Source organism: Rissa tridactyla, chromosome 1, assembly GCF_028500815.1.
Source record: "Rissa tridactyla isolate bRisTri1 chromosome 1, bRisTri1.patW.cur.20221130, whole genome shotgun sequence".
Taxonomy (NCBI): domain Eukaryota; kingdom Metazoa; phylum Chordata; class Aves; order Charadriiformes; family Laridae; genus Rissa; species Rissa tridactyla.
This window is the reverse complement of record NC_071466.1, coordinates 14,722,248-14,743,065: the sequence shown is the minus strand read 5'-3', so window position 1 is coordinate 14,743,065 and position 20,818 is coordinate 14,722,248. Positions and strand designations below refer to the sequence as shown.

Below are 20,818 nucleotides of genomic sequence, written 5' to 3'. Positions count from 1 at the left end.
AATATTCCATTTCCATAACAAAAACAAGTCCTTCTATACCATCATCTTTCACGATAGGAATTACATACTGCTCATAGTTTAATATACAAACTTTTATTGACATCAGTTAAAGCTCACATACGCATATTTAAAATCTAGAGCTACAGAGCATACAAACAAGGAAAACTGCAGTGATGCTATGACGTAAAAAAGAGGTTTATACCCTAGCTATCCTAGGCTGCAGATTACAGATTTCTCTCTGTCCTAATTATACACTCCATCTCCATGCATTAGCATGGAGCCTAGAAAAACTGACTCATCATTTCTAACAATCCCGGCGACCCGAGGCAAACACACACACGCTGGCATGCGCGCTCTGAATGTTCCCAACTTCCCCTAAAGCAAATACCTAATCCTATTCTGCCTGGCAGCAGAGCAGTCTTGTCCCTACATGCGCAATCTGCCACCTCAGAGCAGCCGCTTCTGCAGAAAACAGTTCACCCTCCGCACAGGCTGCCAGCCCCCCGCCCTGGATGCCACCGGCCGGCCGCAGCCAGCACCCTCACCACGATGAACGGATCCGCGGCCCTGGGGAGAGGACACCCCGGGAGGAGGGCCTGGGCCTGGGCGTAGGCTGAGGCCTGGTCCCAGGGGTCGACAGCCAGGCAGGGAGGGAGGCCGAGGCCCGCACCTTCTCACACCGGTGACCCCTGACCCTGCCACAAGGCCCCTGGGGGACCCTCCTAGAGGGGAGCGCCCCCGAGCAGAGCCGGGGGGACCGGCCTGAGGGAGCCGAATCCCCGCGGCCCCCGAGCCCCCGCCGCTCCCTCACGGCCCCCGCCGCGCCGCGGCCCCCCAGCTCTGGGGGCGGGGTCTCACGCGCCTCGTTTGCATAGCGCCCTCTGAGCCACCCCATTGGCCAGCGGAAGGCACGCGCCGACGCGCCGGCCCCGCCTCCCTCCCCAACGCTGCCCAGAGACGCCTCGGGCCCCGCCTCCTCCGCGGGGCGGTGACCACGCCCCTTCCCCCGCCCCCGCTCGCAGGCTGCCTGGAGACGGGGAGCAGGCGAAAGCTGTGCCCATTGGCCAGCGGCGGGCGGGCTCTCTGATTGGCGGGAAGCGGCGGCGGGGGGCGTGTCGGGCGGCGCGGATTGGCGGAGCGCGCAGGGGTGTGCGCGGGGGGCAGCGGCCCGGAGCGGGGCGCTGAGGGGGCCGAGGCGGCTGGAGGATGGGGGCGGCCGGCGGCGCGGGCTGCTGAGCGGCGCGGAGCCACCCCCCTGCCTTCCCCGCCCGGCCACCGCCGCGCTCCCCGACAGCATGAACCGCCTCGGCTCTGGCACCGTGGGGAGCGCCACCGCCGCCTCCCCCGCCGGCCAGTACCGGGTGTGCGGCAATTGCCGGAAGGTGCCGAGACAGGTACCGGCCGGGGTGAGGGGGGGCTGTGAGGCGAGGGGCGGCTGTGGGGCGGGGGGCGCTGAGGGGGATAGAGAGTTGTGGGGTGGGGTGGGGGGGGATTGGGGGAGCGGGGCAGTGCTGTGAGGAGAAATGGGGCGTCGGGCAGCGGTGGGGCGGGGGGATGGAGTGTGGGGGGCACCTGGGGCGGTGTGGAAGGGGCCTGGCGGGCGGTGGGTGTCTGTGGGGAGGGGGGGGGCGCTGCCCCAGGGGTGAGGAGGGGTGCCAGGACTCGCACCCTCATCGCCTCCCTCCCCTTGGGACGGTTGTCACTTGCCCCTGCCCCAGGCTACAAACCCCCCGAGGGTTTGGGGGGCGCCGGGCCTCCCCGATGGTATGGGGGGGGAGGTGGTGGGGTTGGACTTGGGGCCCAGCGGCCCTTGGAAAGTTTATCCACATATCTCACCGGCAAAATGCATCTCCGGCAAGCCTTTGTGTGGGGGCATCCGAAATCAGAGCTTTAAAAAAAAATTTAAAAAAACACCCCCAAAAGCCCCTGCCCCCCCCAATCCATTTAGCCCCATCCTGGCAGTTGTCAGCGGGTCCCTTGCGGGGACCCTCTGCCTCAGAAGGGGTGTAATCCCTGTCCCACCTCCTCCCCACATCTGCTTAACGGGGAGCTGTAGTTGAGGTGCTTTTTGTTTGTCCAGGGCAAATGAATTAAAATTGCTGAGCTGTGCAAACGCGCCGAGCCCCAGCGCCCAAGATGAACGCGATGCTGTTTTGGGGTTTTATTTTAATTCAATCTCGGTCGATACATTTTGCGCCAGGTTGGTTCTTGCAAATACTAAGAAAGCCTGTAAGTCAATGAGCTCAAATATTTGCGCTCTTTGTCCAAAAACTGTTTTTCTTCCTCTGTGGGTCAGGCCAAGTGCCAATCAAAGTTGTTTTTCAAGCCTCTCTTCCCTGCAGTAGGACTGCTTTTTTCTTTCTTCTTCTTTTTTTTTTTTTTAAGGGTTTGGTTTTTGGAAAGGAGGTGTGTATTTAGGGGAGGGGGGAGGAGAAACGTTAAAAATCAGTCAGAGAGAGAAGCAGATCTTAAAAATCATGTTTCTCGAATATTTTAATGGAAACAAAATCTTATTAAATGTGCATGCTTGGTATGTGCAGTTATTTTTTCCATAAACTCTTGGATCATATTACAGTTGATACTTGGTGCTCAGCTCTTAGCTCAGCTTGCGAGAAATGTAATGGATCAGAGAAGCGCGCATCAGCAGAGTCTGATTTTTAACCATTTCGTTGCAGGATCGAATCCCTTCTTGGCTTTAACTTGCTGCTGTTACTGCTTTAAGAAAAACAAGTACTTAAAAGAGAGAAGTTCTGCGGGGTTAAAGCCCGAAACAGCTTCAGACTTGACATATGTCTAAAGACATACAAATTAACCAGTGCCAAATATGTCTGTGGAGAAAGAAGGGAGGGAGCTTGCTTTGTTCTGCCAAATAATCAAAATGTTTTGTTGACAAATAAAGTAGTGCTTGGCAGCACTTGTAGATCTAAAATTAAATTTAAATTATTGAATTTTTTTGAAGCCGTAGTCTCATCTTGCTGGGTAGGACTTTTTTTGTATACCTCTTTCATATCACTGTGGGGGCAGGCCTAGATGTTACTTTCTTTGTAACATGAAACTTGACGGATTAGATTTAATTTTTATTTTATTTTTAGTATTATTTTTAAGTCATTTAGGGAAGATGATGGTAAAACATAGGTACCCAGTTGGGTCTATTGAGGAAGGCAGCTCAGCACTATCCTGGTTTGTCTGTGGTCAGTTCAACTACTTCAGTTGCAAAATTGGGGAAAGAAAAAAAAGAAACTGAGCAGCAGCCCATGAAACCCTCTTGAAAGATAGATATTTTGTGCTTGTAGTGGTTGCACTGGGATGTCGTTGCATCTGTGTTTTAGGCTGGACAATAAACATGGAAGTACAAAGCTTCTGACTACATCTGTGTTCATTTAAAAGTTGGTATAATAAAAATCACTGTAAATTTTAACCTTTTGCACTTCATTGACAAGCATGCAAGTAGAAAACTGGGAGAAAAAAAAAAAAAGCCTTGGTGGAAGTGAGATGCAAATTTGACCTGAGTCTCAGAGTAATAATCTTCAGATAAGTGCTGCCTCATCTGTTCTTTTGATGGTGGTTGTTTTTTTTTAATGCTCATGTGATAGCATACCGGAAAAATGATTGGCCTTAAAACATGTTGAATCTCTTCTGCCCTCCTCAGTCTTAAGTCTTTATTTGAAGCCACTTGAATGTTCGCAGTTTAGGTAGTGCTGTTGTCAAAATTATAAGGGGCAACACAAGCTTTCTGCTTGGTGACATATAATGAAATTTGAAATAGTCTAGCAGGTTTGGGATTCTCACGGGTAAAGGTAAGTTTCTCTTTCAACAGTGAAACAGGAAAAGCTAGGTGCAGCACTTTAGGTTTCAGCTAATTTCCAATTAATCAAAGTTATGTTTTATTACAGAAAGTTCTATTAGGGTAGTGCTAGGAACTTGCTAAGGATCCACGGGTCAAATTTGCCTATGAGAAAGGTTTTTCATATTAAAAACATACAATTTGCAGTTGGGTTTATTGTTATGGGACACTTTAAATAACCAGATCTAGTTGCAGAACAATTGCTGCTAATCAGAAGGGCTTAGACAGTCATAGATACGATATCTACGTTGTTTTTTTTTAATAAATAAAATAATGACAACTGGTAATAGGTGATGTTAGTAGGGATTTTGAGTGATGTGTTGAACAGACAACCAAAGCTAATGCTTTGACTCTATAAATATATGGAAGAACGAGCAAAACGAGATGAGTAGCAGGGGTTCGTGGGATTGATGGGCAGGCTTTGTAACAAAGCTGTGATATATCGGTAGGGAAAGTGCTTCAAATGGCATACGAGCGCTGTAGCCACGTCTTTCATAGAGGTGGCTGAGAGTTGCTGCCGATTGCTGTGACCGGGGCAGCCTCCAGCTCTAATGTTTGAAAATCCAATGTCTGTGCGGGTCCCCAGGCTGGGGAGCTCTGGGTCATAAATCTGGAGGTGATCTGGAGCCTGATGGAAACACAGGGTTCTCCTGCCTAAACAAAATCGGTGGCCCAAGCAAGCAAGAAGAGAATATATCGGAAGGGCCCAGTAGTTCTTTGGACAAATAACTGCCTCAGGAAGGCTTTTAGGAATAAACAGAGTCTTCAGGGGATGGAAAAATCCTGATATGTCAGGAAATGTAGGAACAGGGAGAGTTTGCCAACTGTTCAAGCTTAGTTGTAAATTGCAGAGCTTGTGAAGTAAATGGTTCTTTTACATGTACATACAGGTCAGTAGGACAGAAAAGAAAGAGAGTGTAAGAGTGGTTCCAGGATTAAATATTTGTTTTGTGTTAGATTTCAATGAGGAAGATACAAGGGCAATGGCAAAATGGGTGATGGGGGAGTGTGGTTTATAAGCATCCATCACTGTTGGCAAAGTGGAAGTGAACCCGGCTTAGCCGACCCTCCTGGCTTGAGCCATTCTCTGTACTGGAGTCTTGGAAAAAGGTATTTGAAATCCTGGATCTGTTCCGTGTTTTCATAGACCTGCCCAGTCAGGGTGATCCTGTGGGCGGGAAATAGCCATCAATATGATGGGTCTAATTTTCAGGGCTCCTCATCCCCCTGCCACTCTCCTTCTTTAGCATGAATCTCAACATTGTACAAGTTACTAAAGCAAATTTTGAAGGAAAAGCGTGCAGATACACAAAAAAAAAAAGTATGACATGATACCAGCAAAAATAGGTCACGCTAGACTAATGTAGTAGTCGTCTGTTGATAAGACATCTGCTAGAGCGTCCTCTTCTGAAAGCTTTGGATGGACTACAACTAGACTTCACTCATTAAACATCTGAAGTACCATCAAAGATTGAACTTCTTGCTGCATTAGCAAGTCAGCTCAAATTAAACTTTGGGATTTGCTAACAAAAAATGTTCTAAATGCCAAAAGTTTATGTGGGTTTGAAAAGTATTTGGGCAAATTCATAACAGAAAAATTAAACAAGACCTGTAAATAGGAAATAGCAACACTTTCCGGTATAGTTTCTATACACTTTCCTGGCTGTTACATGTCTGCTATTGCCCCCTGGCCGTGAGAGGTTACTGGGCAATAGGGACCTTTGATCTGACACATTTTGTCTATTTTTCTGTTCCTGTTAATTAGAGGAGTGATAGGGAACTGATGGGAGTGGGAATGGTAGTTGGGCCATGCTGAAAGGAGAAGTCACTGTGCTGAGAGGAGACTACCAGTGGGTTTTCAAGGGATCGCTAATCTGATTTAACGCTGTCCCGGGTCACAATGAGAACGTGGCGGTTTCTGAAATATGTACACACAGCAGACGTGGTAGATACTGTCGGTCCAGGGAAAGAGCCAAGTATTTTGTAGAAAACTGGGAGACCTTGAGCACTGGTGTAGTTAGAAGTGGGACGAAATCCAGTGGTATGAAATGTCAGAGTTATAGGCTTGGCTATTTGTTACTCATAACTTAAGAGCAGCTTCTTGGAAGGAGCTGGAAGAAGGATGTTGGTGTGCTGGAGGACCAGCAGCTTACTGTCACCCTGCAGGGCAGTGTCGCTGGGGAGGAGGGAAGCCGGGAAGGAGGGACACCCAAATTAAACAGGCGCAGAGGTGAGCTGTCTGGGTGCTGGGAGAAAGGGAGTACTGGTTTTGCAGGAGGAGACTAAAAAAGCTTGCTTTTTTAGTCCAGCAGAAACAAAGGCTAAGAGGGGATATGATCCATGTCTCTAAATACATCCGGTGGTAAGAGCCGGTGAGGAGAAATTAGCTTAAGAGTAGATAGATGTAAAATGGTTGTAAATACGTTCGGGCTGGAAAATTGAAGTGTCCAGAGGTATGAGGTTCTGGAAGAGTTTGTTCTAGGTCTGGTGCTGTCAAAAAAAGCACTTACTTTTAAGATAGAAAAATGTGTGAACGTCATTAAATGATGCAGTGCTTACAATAGCACCAGCCTAGGCTCAGGGAGTTGAGGTCATATCCAAAAAAAAAAAAAAAAAAAAAAGACACACTTTCATTCATTTTATTGTTCTGTGTGGGTGAGTAGGAAAGTAGCCCAAAAGTGAACCAAAAATAGTCTAATGTCAGGTCTCATAAGCCCGTGTAAGCTAAAATGTGTGTCACCATGAGTCATGAAGGTGCATGGAGATGCTGTTACCTGTTCAGTAGAAATCAAGAGACCTTTCAAGGACGTCTCAACTATTTTGAGGAAAGTCAACCTGGTTCAATCTATTCTGAACACAAGCAAATGAAAGTTGCTGTGCCTTTGCTTGGAAAGCACCCCAGCTTTTCCACAATGGAGCATCTTTGTCATCAAGTTGCGTAGTGTAGTTGGCTTTGGAAATCTGATCAACAAACTTGACTGTTGCAGAGAATCTTATTTGGTAAAATCAAATTATGTCTTCCATAGTTTGACCACTCTTAACAGTAGTCTCATCATGCTATATTTGTCTTAATTTATGGTTGCCTAGATGGCTTTAAATCTCCGATGTGCCTCTTTAAAAAGGAGTTCTCAAAGTGATTTTCAAACTCCAGCATGACAACCTAGCTCTGTTTTTATCGGCTCTAATTTTAGCACCTTTCTGCTGTGTACAACATGGTGTCTGCCTTCAGTGTTTGTGTCTTCCAGTCCCCTGGAGTGCTGCCGTGGTGAAACCATCTCGGGTCACTCCACCACTAAATCCCACATGCACAGCTAGGGGGAGAAGATGGGTCTCCAAGGATCCAAAATGTAAAGCTGTAAACCAAGAGCAACAAACCCAGCCTCTTAGGGCAGTTAAGATTGTCAGCAACAGGCCCCTCACCCTCATCGTTTGTTCTTACTTTTTCTGGAAAGATTCGGTTAAAAAAAACCCAACAACTTCCAGAACAGGATTCTTTCCTGTGAAATAAATGCACTGAAAGTCCAGAGATGACTGTGGTTTCTCTCCTTCACCATCCTCCCAAGTCTTGCAGTGATTTGTATCTTTTCAGAGTCTCACCCTTTGAAATAATTGTTCTCCCACCCCCCAGTGTTAATTATTGGCTTCACTGCCTGGAACTGCTATTGCTCTTCGCACATGTATGCTGCTCTTGAAGGTTCCTGGGTTCTTCCACTTTTCCCTTAAAAGCCAGTGTAAAATATTTTCCTTTGACCTTTCTAGTCTCATGTACTGAAAATAAGAAGGCAGAACTATTAAATTTTCATTAGACCTGTAATGAGAGTGGCATGACTGAAATGAACCTCTGGTGAAGGACACTGTTTTGCAATGAGAAGCTGTAAGAGGTGGCCTCGGAGGAACCACACTCATTTAGAACAGTCACTTTTATTTAGAAAAAAAAAACAAAACCAAAAAAAACAGTCTCCCCTGAATTACAGGGAGTGAGTGGAGGCAGGAAAGGAAAGAAAGTGGGGAGGAGGATTTTCTTCAAAAGAAACTTTGAGGTTTAGTGTTGGGAGTGGGTTAGCCAAGCGTGGAGGTTGTCCTCTGTTAAGACTTACTGCTGCTGGTAGGAGTGGTGCGTTGCATTAGCCAAATCGCAGGCTGTGGTTTGGAGATGCGGGCTCTGTGAGCATTTGCTTTAAATTTATGCATATTACTTAATTAGTGCTTCAAATTTCACATCTCTTTAAATGGTGGTGTTTTGAAATCTGAAAAAAAATAATATGGTTTGTTAAGCATCCTTGGTTTTTCCTCTCTCCCACATTGGTGAGGGAGCTGTTAATACTCGTTTGGTTCTTTATTTGAACCCTTTTTTCTCGCTAGGGATATCTGAGTGAGAGAAGATAGTGGTATTAATTCTCCCCTGGCTTTGTGAAGCTAGGGGAGTTGGTCTGGAGATTTTATTATCAGATTTCCAATTCCAGGGCTGGAGAATAAGACGGGATCGCAAGCATAATTTGCTTGTCCAGGCTGAATATTGTCTTTTGTCTAAGTGGGTCAGAATAGACTGAGGGGAAAAGGGGTGTTTTCAGTAGAAAAGAAATTCGAATCGTCAGGAGGAAGACCTCGGTTAATGAGAAATTGCACCTCATCAGCTTTGGAAAAACCTGTATGGAAATAATTTATGCTGTTTAATTTCTCTGTTCTTTGCAGGTGTTCCTGTTTGTATGCAGAGGTCCTTCCCATTGTTGTCTCTGCAACCCAGCCTGGTAGTCTGTGCGCTTTAAGTAGAAGCTATAGGGAGCATAATGCAGATGACTCAAGTATCTTGTGAAATTCCATTAAAGGGAGGTAGGACTATTCTCCACAAACAACTTTTTCTGGCTGTTTATCAGTCAGTCCATTCAATGCTGTTAGGGATAGTTCAAGAAATTTTATGGGGTTCTCGGTATGCCACCCTGGGCAAACTAGTGTTACTGATAATAGGGGAGGCCATGATCAAGGGGTATTAATTTTAAATGTCTCTCTTAACCACTAGTTTCAAATTCTTATTATAGGATGCTTCTTGCATATCAGACACTGGATAACTATCAGTTGGGGCAAAATGCTAGTGTAGGTGATAGTTAATATTGCGTGTTTAGGACACTGAGAAACTATTTTGTTCTTGGTGTAGACCATGTCAACCATTGATTTATACAAATACCTTCATTCTCGCATCTTATTTAAATTGAAAGTAAGCTTTTTTCTGCTAGGGCTTGTGCCAGTCAGGGACTTAAGTTAGGGAGGGGCTGAACGGGGTTTAAGTGATGTGCTTGCGATAAGAGATGGAAGTCGGTGCTTCAAACATAGAAAGGCATCTTGAATCTTTCCTGAACGTCCCTGGTTACCTGATTTGGAGTAAGATAAATAAACAGATACAACCTTCCGATTAAACACCCATTATTTTTTCTTGTTAATGACTCTCATATTTCTCTCAAGGTAAGCATCTTGTTTTGTTAGACCGACAATGGATTTCTAATGGATTCTGAGCTCACCACCCAACCTAGTGAACTTGGTAACAGCATGAGGCTACCTGCAGTCCCCTTCCTCGGGGGATCAGGTGGGAAAAAATAACAGTGGAGAGGAATATGAAGTATTCCTGGCTTCATGTGTTGTGAGTAGGCTGGAACTGAAGGGATAAGCCTGCATCACACAAGAAGTAAGTTCCTCATGGATTTGCTCCATATTGTGTGGTCAGTGCGTGGACCGCCCTTAGGGTTGGGGTTTAATTCTTCCGAAGTACACAAATATTAGGTTAACAGGTATGAAATCCAGGAGAAATCGCATTCTTGAGAATTATATTTATCTCTTCAAGCGCAGAAGATATTTGGAAGAAAAGTAAAAGGTGACTTTAAATTTAGGTTTTCACCTATTCAGAATAAGCAATAAATTCACAAATGCCACCAGTATGTCTCAATTGCTGCACTTAAGAATCAAAATGCATAATTGTTTATCTGTTTTAAAGTGTATTAAATTTGAACTTAGTTTTGACATGAAACTAGAGAGAATTGTAAATTCTTTTAGAGTCTCTTGATACTTCAAAGGATCAATTAAATTCTTCCTTATAAGGGAGGAATGGTTGCAAGGATGACTCCTCATTTAACGTTTTCACACAAAAATGCACATTAAATGTGACTGGTAGGTTACTTAGGAATTAAGAATTTGTGCTTCTGACCAATTCCACACAACCTAAGTAAGGCAGAGTTGTGTCCATGATAGCGGAGAAGTACTAGCTGTCTTGGTATAAGCCATTCTTAGAGCAGTACAGAGCTGCTTGCTCAAAATCATCTTTTATCTCTGGGCTGTTTATTACTGCATTGGATTTGTTCTGGCTGGTACCAACAAAACAACTGAAAGCCAGCATATGTTCTCTCCTCTGTATGAATTGTACAGTTAAAAAGTATTTAATAAGACAGTATCTTCACGGCGTTCAACCTAATCTAATAGCATGTGCTTGTAAATATGTTTAATATCTCCTCCTTTAGCATGTGGCGAAGGGAATATAGTTACATTATTGGTTAAATGTATCTGGAGGGGTTTTGGCCATATGGTTCTAAATCTGTTTTAATGTAATTATCCCTATTAACTAAAAAAATAAAAAATATTCCCTCAGAGTTGATTGACATTCTTCTCAGTAAAGCACCCTCGTTGCTGATTAGAGGTGTGGAAATAGTAATTTGTTCTAGCATTTAGAAATTTGATTATACCTCTAATGAAATGGAGCGCCTACACGCTGTCTAAATATTCTACCTGACACCAGCTGGATCTCATCCAGCATGGAAGAACACTCGAAATGTTGCTTTACTACAATATGTTTTGTGTCTTGAAATCAACTGTGCTGCCTGCATGCAAACACCCACTCACTGTTCAGCAAGAAGAGTGAACCTTGACCCTCTCTGGAAATAGGCATCAGGATTTGATTATTCCACTGAGCACTCATTGCCTTACTGCAATAATTAGCTTAGAGTTAGAAAATTAAGGCAACTGTTTATGTGGAAGCATCCATGCTACTAACTCTGTAAGCTGGACTTCAGAGTGGATGTGCACATACACAGTAGGAAGTGTGGATGAGGTAGAAGCATGCTGTTCAAAAGGTGCAGTAGTAGTGTCGTAATAAATTGATAACAACACACTATAAATGAAAATCTAAAGTTAAAGCATCGCATTTCTCTCCCCGTTACAAGCTGGCTTGTTCTTTTCGCTCCAAAGGCTGATTGGAACACCCATTGAGTGCCATGGCAGCTGTTCTAGCAGCCGTGTTTTAAGTCCTCTTTAACTGAGTTGTAGCAGTTTTCACTCAAGAGTGCTGCTGCGAGAAAACTCTGAATCAGGACTCTTCATTAGCATCCTGCAGTGGAAACTTCTAGACCCTAGTGGTAGGAAATGCATTAAAACAACACTTGACGTGCATGGTGTTTGTTAGTCAACAGTTCATTTTCACTGGTTAGCTTCTTCCTCTGAAATACAGAAGATAAGCTCTAATGTAACTGAATAGAATCATACAGCCTTTGTCTTCTTCCTTGTATTTTTTTAATTATTATTCTGTTTCTCCACCATATTTAATATTTTTACATTTTGCAGTCTCCATATTTAAAGAAATACAGTGGAAGTGTTGAACTAGAAGAACTCCAACTATTAATACTAGCTGTATTAATGCTTCAGGAGACTTCAGAAATTTTTTTCATCTTCTGTTCCTTCCAGAAACCCAAACTGTTCAATTACATTAGTAATTTAAGTTTTGGAGTACTGGGGAAAGATTGGATGAGGCAGTAACATCAGGGATCATGCAGGTAGAACCTGCTTTGAGATAAGTGACTTTTACTCCAGCAATTTGAAACTTGTTGTCTCGCTTCAACGCTGGTGCTTCATAAGTAGTTAGAAGAAAAGGTGTGTTGGTTGAAAAGGTCAACTGTAGCATAATTAAAGGCTGAAGGAGCCTGCAGCCGGTGTTGTAGTTCTTCAGGGGAGGAGCTTAACACTTGTTACACCTGAGTGGAAGACGAGTGGAAAAAGAGCAGTCTGCACCAAGGGAAGGTGTGCTGGAGCTGTCTTTCACATACGGTTTAGAAAAGCAAAATGGGAATAGAGGTGGAAGGAAGGTCTCCCTTCATGCCCCTGCTCTTAAGGTCACTTATGCAAAAGGTATTAGATAAAGCTGTAGTTACTTGACCTATTTATCCAACAGAAACTCGCAGTACAAGCAAAAGCAGTTTAACTATCCAGCGCTGTTGATGTTTTGTATGGGACACTCCTTTGGGTTAAGCTATGCCTCATGAATACTTAGAGGCAGCATCCAGCCATCCAACATGAGTAATTGGTCTTTGAGAAGCCAGGTCTATGGCGTTGGTTCTTGTGTCCCAGAAAAGTTGGAGTACCCGGTGCGTGGTCTAACTTCTGTCTGTACAGAGCTAAGCTGGGTGCAAATAAAGGCTGTGAACGTGTCTCTTAGTAGTTGGGCTTACTCTGATGCGAAAGTCTCAGTTTGGGTTTGGTGACTTCATTCAGAAAAAGGCCAAGTAGACTGGAACGCAATGGAGGGTCTCATTAGGCAACGCATGTTAATCATTCTTCCGTAGCTACGGAAGTCTTTATTCAGGCAGAGTATAAAATAAGTGGGTTTGTTTTTTCTGTAGTACTTGCTGGTGATTTTTTTTGTAGAGTCACTAAGTCACAAAAACGTAATCTAAATGTAGGCAGTAATCTGAGGAGACAGCAGTGCCTGTCAACTCTGAGGTTGGAGGTAAATCTGAAGTTCTGCCAATCTGCTGCCCTGGATGGCTGAAGAGAGCAGGAATAGCTGATCTGTCTCTGGACACGTCTCTGTATTTACATGCAATAAATCTTTCTGTAACAGTTATGAGTCTTCATTTTTGAAAATCAGCATCTCTTTTAAGCTCTGTCAGGAAAACACGTTTGTATCTTAGGTCTTTGCTGCCACCAGCTCAGCCACATTAAGTCAGTGTGTTTTGGAGATTGTATCTCAGTAATGACTCACTTCGGTAAGATGTAGCTTAAGATGTAAAATGTTCTTTAAAAAAAGGAGAAGAAGAAAGAGGAAGAAACTGCCTGACTGCAAGTATTGCTATGGTTGTTCCAGCAAGTCGGTGGCTTTCGGCTGTGCTTCCGAGCTGAAGCCTTTCCTCTGTCGGTCGCTTGCCCAAACCTCTCCCAGACTAATCAAACGTAAAGCGGTTAGTGTGTTAGCTCCTTGCTTATTGTAAAACCGTCTCCAGCCTTTGCAAACAAGGCTCCTTGGAGAAATAATTTGCTCTAATTGGTGACTATTTCAGGATTTCCTATCAGGTGCAGAATCAAAAGGGCTCACCCGTGGTTTTCCATCTGTGGCCCTAGCACCTATAAGATTTCTCTGGACTTCTTTCAAGGAGACTGTGTAGGAAAACTTATTCCAGTAAACTCAGAGGCACGGTATAGATGCCACCTCCTTCTGAAAACTGCTTACGAGTCAACTAATCAAAAAAGGCTTAAACTCCTGGCTTAGACAGCAAGGCGCTTGCTCTTGGAAATTGTACCTTTAGGCAAGAGGTAAAGCATGTTAGTCAGGCAGATTTTATTGTTCGTCTGGCACATTCTTTCTGTTTGAGTCATCAACCAAAGAAAGATGGCAAAAAAGGATGCTTCTCTTACAGCAAGAGGACGTTGCTCCTTTTGGATATCCAGGGGGACTATCCCTTTCCAGGCAGAACTGTGAGAATAGCACCAGCGTTCCTTACATTTTTTGAACTGTAGCAAAGATGCGCAGTGGTCATCAATTGTACATGAGCGTTCATCTGAGAAACTTGTGCCAAGGGGGCTTATTTTTTTAAAAGCTTTTCAGTGGATTAACTTGTAAAATTTTAAGGAACGTTGGCCACAAGTTGCGTTTGCTATAAACTAGAAACCTTATGTCAGCCCCGTGTTTTAATATTTTTATGTCTGCTTGAATTTTAATATGAACAGCTTAGCTAAAGTTCTTCATGGTGAGGTGACATAGCCAACATCTGCTTCTATTCTTCCAGGTAGATACCGTGAGTCTAAACAAACATCATCTGCCCATCAAGTGAGTAGGAAGGGTACATATTTATATTGTCATTGTTCATGTTTTAACTCTTCAGGGGTTTTTTTCTTAACCTTTTTCAGATCTACATTGATGTCACTTCTGATGAGGCACATTCAGAAAAGGGCAAAAAAGTAACATTTGCTTCCTAAAAGCAGTATTAGTAAATAACTGAAGTGTAATGTACTCAAGATTATGAAGTAAATGATATGATACTGCCTGTGTGGAACAGTGTAGGAATGTGCTCGCCCAGGCACTAAGGAGCTCCATAATGTGGTGGTGTGGTTTGGGCTGAGCTGGCCACTAAAACTAACAACAGATGGGCTGCATCTTTTGGACTGGGTTAGCAAAATGCTTGTTTCTACAACGGTCCAGTTCAGTTGAAATGTCTCTTTGTTTGAGTGATGTCAATTCCTGTCTATATTAGAAAATATATTTCATTTTTAATAGCATTTATAGCATAAATAGTATTCTTGAAACAATCTGCTGCAGATCTATAACATAACAGCATTAGAGCAGGTATAGTGGGTCAGATCGAAACTCGGTGTCCTGGTGTCTCTGATGGGAGCGAAAGGAAGGTATGTAAGGAAGAGGACACAAAGTGTAACAAGCTCATTGTGGCAGTGCCTCAGCACTGACTCCCAGTCTTCAAGTATTTGCAACTTGAAAACTTTCCTGAGCTGGAGGTGGTTTCTCCATATTTAATAACCATTCTTGCATTTCTCTACCATGAGCTCAAACAATTCACTTTTGAACACACACTGACTTCAGGTGTCTGCAGCATCTTATGGCAAGGATTTCCACAGCTTAGTTCCACATTGTGGAAAAGGTTAAGTACCTCTGCTTGAGCTTGTCACCTGCTGGTTGGTTCCTAATCCTTTTATTGGAGGTGGTAAAAGCATGCTATGCACGGACTGTGACAGCCAGGAGGCAATCAATTAAAATATCTTGACATGCTTGTGACAGCAAGCTCAGCAGTTCAGAGTAGCTTTCCAAGACTCAAGCTACTGTGTTTCACAATCCGATGTTAAAGAGATGGCAGAAAGCTGGCTGGTGGCGGGGGGGGGAGGGCTGCAGTACTGAGCTGAGCACATTTCTCTCTTTTATCTGAGTGAGAGGATTTGTTTTTCTGAATTTTGGCAAGTTACTTCCGTGGCTCTTAAGATAGTTCCTGCACACAGATTTAAAATAACTGCTATGATCATTTCGTATATAAAGTGTGTGGGAAAAGCAGTTTGAAAACCCATGCTTCTGCCATCTGCTTGACTTTCCTATGTCTCAGAATAGAATTTGGTTTTATATAGTACCTGGTAAGTGAAAGGTGCTTGGGAGCATGTTTCTGTAGCAGCGTATTCTGGGACACTATTTATTTGCTCAGTAGGAGTTTTTCTTGAGCTGAAAACTTTACAAGGACACAGACTTATGAAGAGGGAGCGTTGGCAGGGACACGTGGTGAGTTTATGTCTGGAGTGAGGGGCTTCTGGGTTTTTACCTTTTCTTTGAGGTGCAGCGAAGAAGCACCTGTGATACGCTCCAGGCAACGAAATGCTCCTGTGCAGCGGGTGTGCTGCCCTTCTGCTAAAATTCAAACTTTCCACTTAAACAACCTAGTTCGATGGTTCTCACCATCTCACCATCAGCTGACTGAACGGGGGAGCAGGCAGAGCACGTTTTAAGAGGACAGCTACAAGTAGTGAGAGCTGTAACCAAGCAGTGGCGTTGCGTGGCGAAATAGTTGGTGAAAAGTAGTGGAAGTGCCTGGGAAGCAGGGCTGTATGGTCTGAGATCTCATAGCTACAGGTCACAGCTTTTCACTTTGGAAAGATCCCCAACGTTTGCCTTCTTGAGTTAAACTCTCTGCTGGGTTTCCATACTTTGCTAGTAAAGATTTTTCAGTGTTTGGTAGTTAGTAAACAGGTAGTGTTTGATAATAGTCACGAACATTGCTTGACTAACACTTCAGCCAGCAAAATGCCTTGTGTGGCCAGGACACCAGTGCAGCCTTGGTGCTCCTGATGTCATGTAAGTAGTTGAAGCTGGGAAGGAAACAATTTCAGCGAGCTGGTGCAGAGGTCAGAGCCCAGCTTCCTTCCCTGCAACTGCTGGAGGATTGAGATGCTAATCGGAGGAGGATGTTGTTATTATTTTTCCTATTGAAGTGCGAAGGTAGAGCTCCATACTTGCTGTGAGCAGACCTCTTTATGATACTATTCGGTCTGAACTGTCTAGCTGCATCATTTCGACTGAAAACTCAGCAGTGGCTGAATTAATGTTGGTCTGGTTTCTCAAGCAGGTTGTGCAGCTGAGCTCCATGTGCCTGCCTGACTTAGGAACTGTTAACCAAGGACTTCTCTAAAGCTACTGTTAGCCAGGGACTTCTTGAAAACTAGCTTTAAATATTTCTAGAAGAGCAGCAGTTGTGCTAGCAGCTGCGGTGCAGCCATAACCTTAAGAGTCTTACCCTTGGTAAAAATGTAAGTCTTAATGTTTCAAGACACCTGCAGTGCAGCTGAATTGTCTCTCTCTCTGCTCTTTGTCATAATGAATGTGATGGCAGTGCCAAAGAGGAAAGGTGAGAGAATGCAGCCTTCGTGCCAGTCCCTGGTTAAACAGTTCTCCCAGTCTGCTTTTATAGTAACCTGCACTTAAGCGCATCTTCCTTTCAATAAGCCCTTGGTGAGCATGATCTCTGCTGGAATACTGTAGCACTTGAGGATGTTCCAGCATGAATTGCAGTAGAGTCCGGTAAAGGTTTTCTTTAAAACATATTGTTGGGGTATTTTGCTGTGCACTGCTCTTATATTAATCTAATGTTTTGAACATTTAGCATCTTTGAAATACTTTTCTCAAAAAAAACCCCTAAGCCACTTTCTTCACAGTAGAAGGATGCCGTTATGCATTTGCAGTATGGATGAATACCATTCAATTTTGCTTGCTTACAAGGCATGTATTTTCAGACAATACTTCTATTAAAAATTCGGCAGAGCATTCTTGGGAGGCAGTTCTGCCAGAGATACATGACGAATTTACATAACCCTAGGAGTCTTTCTCTCTTTTTTCTGTAATATCCACCAGTTATGCCTCTCCGATTGGCAGCATGCCCAATAAATCAAATGCATGTGTATTTATGAATTGAAGTATTTAACCATTCAATTACTGTATTGTAAAGAGGCTGTGCTATCAGTAGTTAATTTAGGTATTAATTCAGGCCTGTCAAAGCAGCTGCTGCTTTATCTGTACTTTCTATCAAACGTTTGTTCTACCTGTTGGCAGTGGTTTGCTGCGTGGACTGAATGGGGAAGGTCTCTCCGTGGGAGGACAGAGCCCACATGCGTGACCACGGCTGCTGCCCTTACCCACGCTGAGCGTGCAGCCTCCAAAGCACGTGGGACCCCGCTGGCAGAGCAAAACCAGGCTCGGTTTGATGGGCTGTGCTCGGGCAGGACGAGGCAGCCCTCTGCATGGGAGGCGGTGGATTAAAGGATATACCGTGCTGCTTCAGAGACTCTGCATTAGCAAGCAGCATTGCTGTCCTGGCTGATGATGAGGCAGATTAACTCGATGCAGTTATGCCAATTTAGTGGCTAGAGGCTACGTTCCCCAAATGAGATAATATTGATCTGTCTCAGTATGTCAGACTTGGACTAAATCTGAAGGTGGAAGTGGGCCAAGGTACAGATAAAACAAGTCCCAGCTTAAACTGCTGAAGTTTTCCACTGTAACTTTTGCCCTTGATATCTGATGCTGCTGAAACATAGAAAATGCTCTTCTGCCGTGCTCATAGGATTTTGAGTCATCTTGACGATCACAAGATCTTCTGTCCTGAGGGCATTTCTTGGGGAGCACACAAACTCCACTGTTACCGTTGGGTGTGCAGGGAGGGAAGGAGGCGAGGTTCTCCGCGGACTGATAAGAGGGAAGCTTTGTTCCTCTCTCTTTTTTTTTTTTCTTCTTTTTTTAAAGGCTGAAGTAGACCAGAAAGCCATTTGTTGTCTGCGGGTGGTATGTGTCTTGACTAGCTTCAGATCACTACGTTTGACCTGGTTAGCCATGGATTCCTCTTAGTCTATGGAGGAAAACGAGGCCTTTCCATGGCGCAATTGATCTCATCCTGAGTTAGCATCACCTTTCTTTTTAAGTTGTAACCAGGGTCCAGCTGGCTAACTCTGATTTGAGTGTCTGTGTTTGGTCATTAGAGTTTCACCCTCAGTATCTGATAAGGATTGGGGCATGGATAAGAATTCAGACTTTGAGGTTTGGCTTAAATTAGGTGGAAGTGAATCTCTAGCAACAAGGAAGTAGAAGAAGCGACTGACTGTCTCTCGTCCTTTTCATGTCTTAGTAATCAACGTTTAGGTTCGACTGTTGACAGCTTTGGTTGCACAAATCTTCTCATGAAGATCTTTCCATCTTCCCAGTCAAGACCCTCAGCCTTACTTTCTCATTTAGACATACTCTGTACTTCAGCGACGCCAACGTTAAGTTGCAGGTGTGTCTTTTACTTGATATATTCAGATCTATTCTGACAAAAATGCAAAACACAGTTCAGGCTTCTTAAATAGGGAAGTGTTTTGCAGCATACCTGTTACTCTGACGTTTGACTTGCAGTCCTTGCCTGTCTGCTCCCGGTTGGCAGCTGAAGGTTGGTTTTGGTTAACAAAAATTATCTCCCGGATAGGGAGCGTGATATGATAGAAGTAGGACTGGAAGAGGATGTAGATGTAGGCTTTCTTTATGAAAAAAGGAGATAGGCTTTTCTGCCAGTCACTACGTGTTCACTTGAGTTTTTCTCCAGTAGGTTGAACGTACCGGATATCTTTCAAAGATTGAGGAACCACTGTTGGACTTCTGCTGCCTGGCCGTCCATCTTGGGTTGGGTAGAAATTGCTGCCCTTTGGTTTCTAATTAGTGTGGATTGTGTTCTTAATAGCTGGTGGAGGGATGGGAACTTGGGATAGGCTTCCTTTTATTGTGTGAAATCCAAAAGGGCTGTAACCTGTTACCAAAGCAAGAGCTCCCCTCAATTGTACTGCACTGGCTCTCATCCCAGCTCCTTGCAACACTTCATCAGCTGTTAGGCACAAAGATGCCAAATTCTTAATGTTAAAAGTGACGGGTTTAAGTATTTTGAAATGCTGTTCCATAAAAAAGATTTCCTACTGTTTGACTTCCTCTGCTAATTTTCATCTTTATCGCTTAGTTTGCATTTTTGGGAGTTGTACAGTCTGTTAAGAGGAAGAAGCCGTTGCAAAATCACTTGAAACACCCTTAACAAATGACTGTAGGCTAGGACTTTTACTTTGTGAACTCTTTAACATTTTGACGTTGTTTGTTCTGAACACCTCTTTTATTGCTTCTGGAGATACGTCCTGGGTTTAATTATAGGAATGGGTCAGTCGTAAAGAGGAGTTCTGCACCGTCAGCAAATAAAGTGTTGTGCGTCATTCAACTTAGTCCTCTTCACATTTTCTCTTTTTAATTTCATCTCTCCACTCTCTATGGAAATTGTTTTGAAAAACAGGACACCAAAGTTTATCCCTCTAATGTGTATCCAAATTTTTGACCTTGCAGCACAAACTTAATTAGAGATGAATTGCAGATAGATTCTGAAGCTATAAAGCTCCCAATTTTATTACATTAGGTGCCATAAACAGATTTTTTCTTTAAAAAATACCCCAATAAGTGTTTGTCAATAAATTTCACATTTTTGATGAATATACTTTTTTGTTCTTGGCAGTCTGAACCTCCCAGGAGTACTGACATGTGAAGGCAAGTAAACTTTGTCTACTTGGTTTTCCTTTTAGTCAGCAAGACTATGTGTAGCTTTAATTATTATATTATTCCTGTATACATTTATGAAAAGTATTGAAGTTTCCACCTAAAATGAATGAGATGTGTCCTAAACTTCTGCCATGTTTCTAAACTGTTCTTCCTCTGACAAAGTTAGGTGAATAAATTAAAATGCAACTTGGCATATGCAGGAATAAAGAAAAATCCCTCCCGCATCCTAAGGAAGGGTTTGAATAATAGTAGAAGGTAAGATACAATCAATGTTCAGATAATTTTTTTTTACATGCTTTCTTTTGTCTTCAGCGAGCGTAGAATGAGCAGATGGTCCAGTATAATTGTAAAATTGTGTTAGGCGTTAATAAAGCCCAGAGCATTTAGGTGTGATCAGAGCAAACGGAGGTGGACCTTGCTCTGGATCCAAGAACCAAGAGTAGAAATGTGTTCAGAAAGCAATAACTGGGGTAGGAGAAGCCAGTTTGTAGGCAGGGTTTTAACCAGCAGCAAATAACACAAATGCCTTTGCCACGTGAATTAAAACACAAGGCATTTGTGTGTGCCAGACTGAAAACCAAAAGTGGGCTCTGTAGCATCAAGTCCATGAGATTGAATTGGCATATTTTGAAGAACTCTTAAGATGAATCTGAGACTGGGATAAAATCAATCCATTTGGGGAAATTCAGCCCCAGATTGGGAGTCCTAAACCCAGTTCGCTGCTCCCACCCTCAGTCTCTAAACACCTGGTGCAGGTGGCAAAGCCCAGCAGATACCTGGTTCACCAGTCGCTAGGTTTGAGGGTAACCCAAACTGCACTCCCAAGTGCTGCGAAAAGGGCCACGGTACCCAGCTCCTGCATTAAGTACCATTTAGGAGGCTTAAGGGTATCCAGGGCATCCATAGGGAGTGGCAGACACTATACCTACCGATGGGAAGCCCATTCCTTTCTGGGGCCGTGGTTGGATGCCAAGTAGGAGACTCCAGGGAGTCTTGAATGGCACTCAGCTCCTGTTTTTAGTGGCACTGCACCTTGCTCTCGCTTTCTGCTGGAGAAGAAGTTTAGACACCTCATAGAAATGGAGATGTCTCCACGTTGGTGTCCCAGTGGTGGGCTTGGC

General features: G+C 43.9%; 1 protein-coding gene across 3 annotated transcripts in view; it reads left to right on the top strand.

Annotated features, from left to right (window-relative positions):
• The first annotated feature begins 1,180 nt into the window (after positions 1–1,180).
• The window catches only part of SESN3 (sestrin 3), a 45,182-nt gene continuing 25,544 nt past the window's right edge, over positions 1,181–20,818 (top strand). For all 3 annotated transcript variants that reach the window (XM_054189118.1, XM_054189117.1, XM_054189116.1), the window contains exon 1: positions 1,181–1,394. In XM_054189118.1, coding sequence (XP_054045093.1) covers positions 1,296–1,394 — 99 coding nt within the window. In that variant the 5' untranslated portion in view covers positions 1,181–1,295. The remainder of the gene's footprint in view (positions 1,395–20,818) is intronic.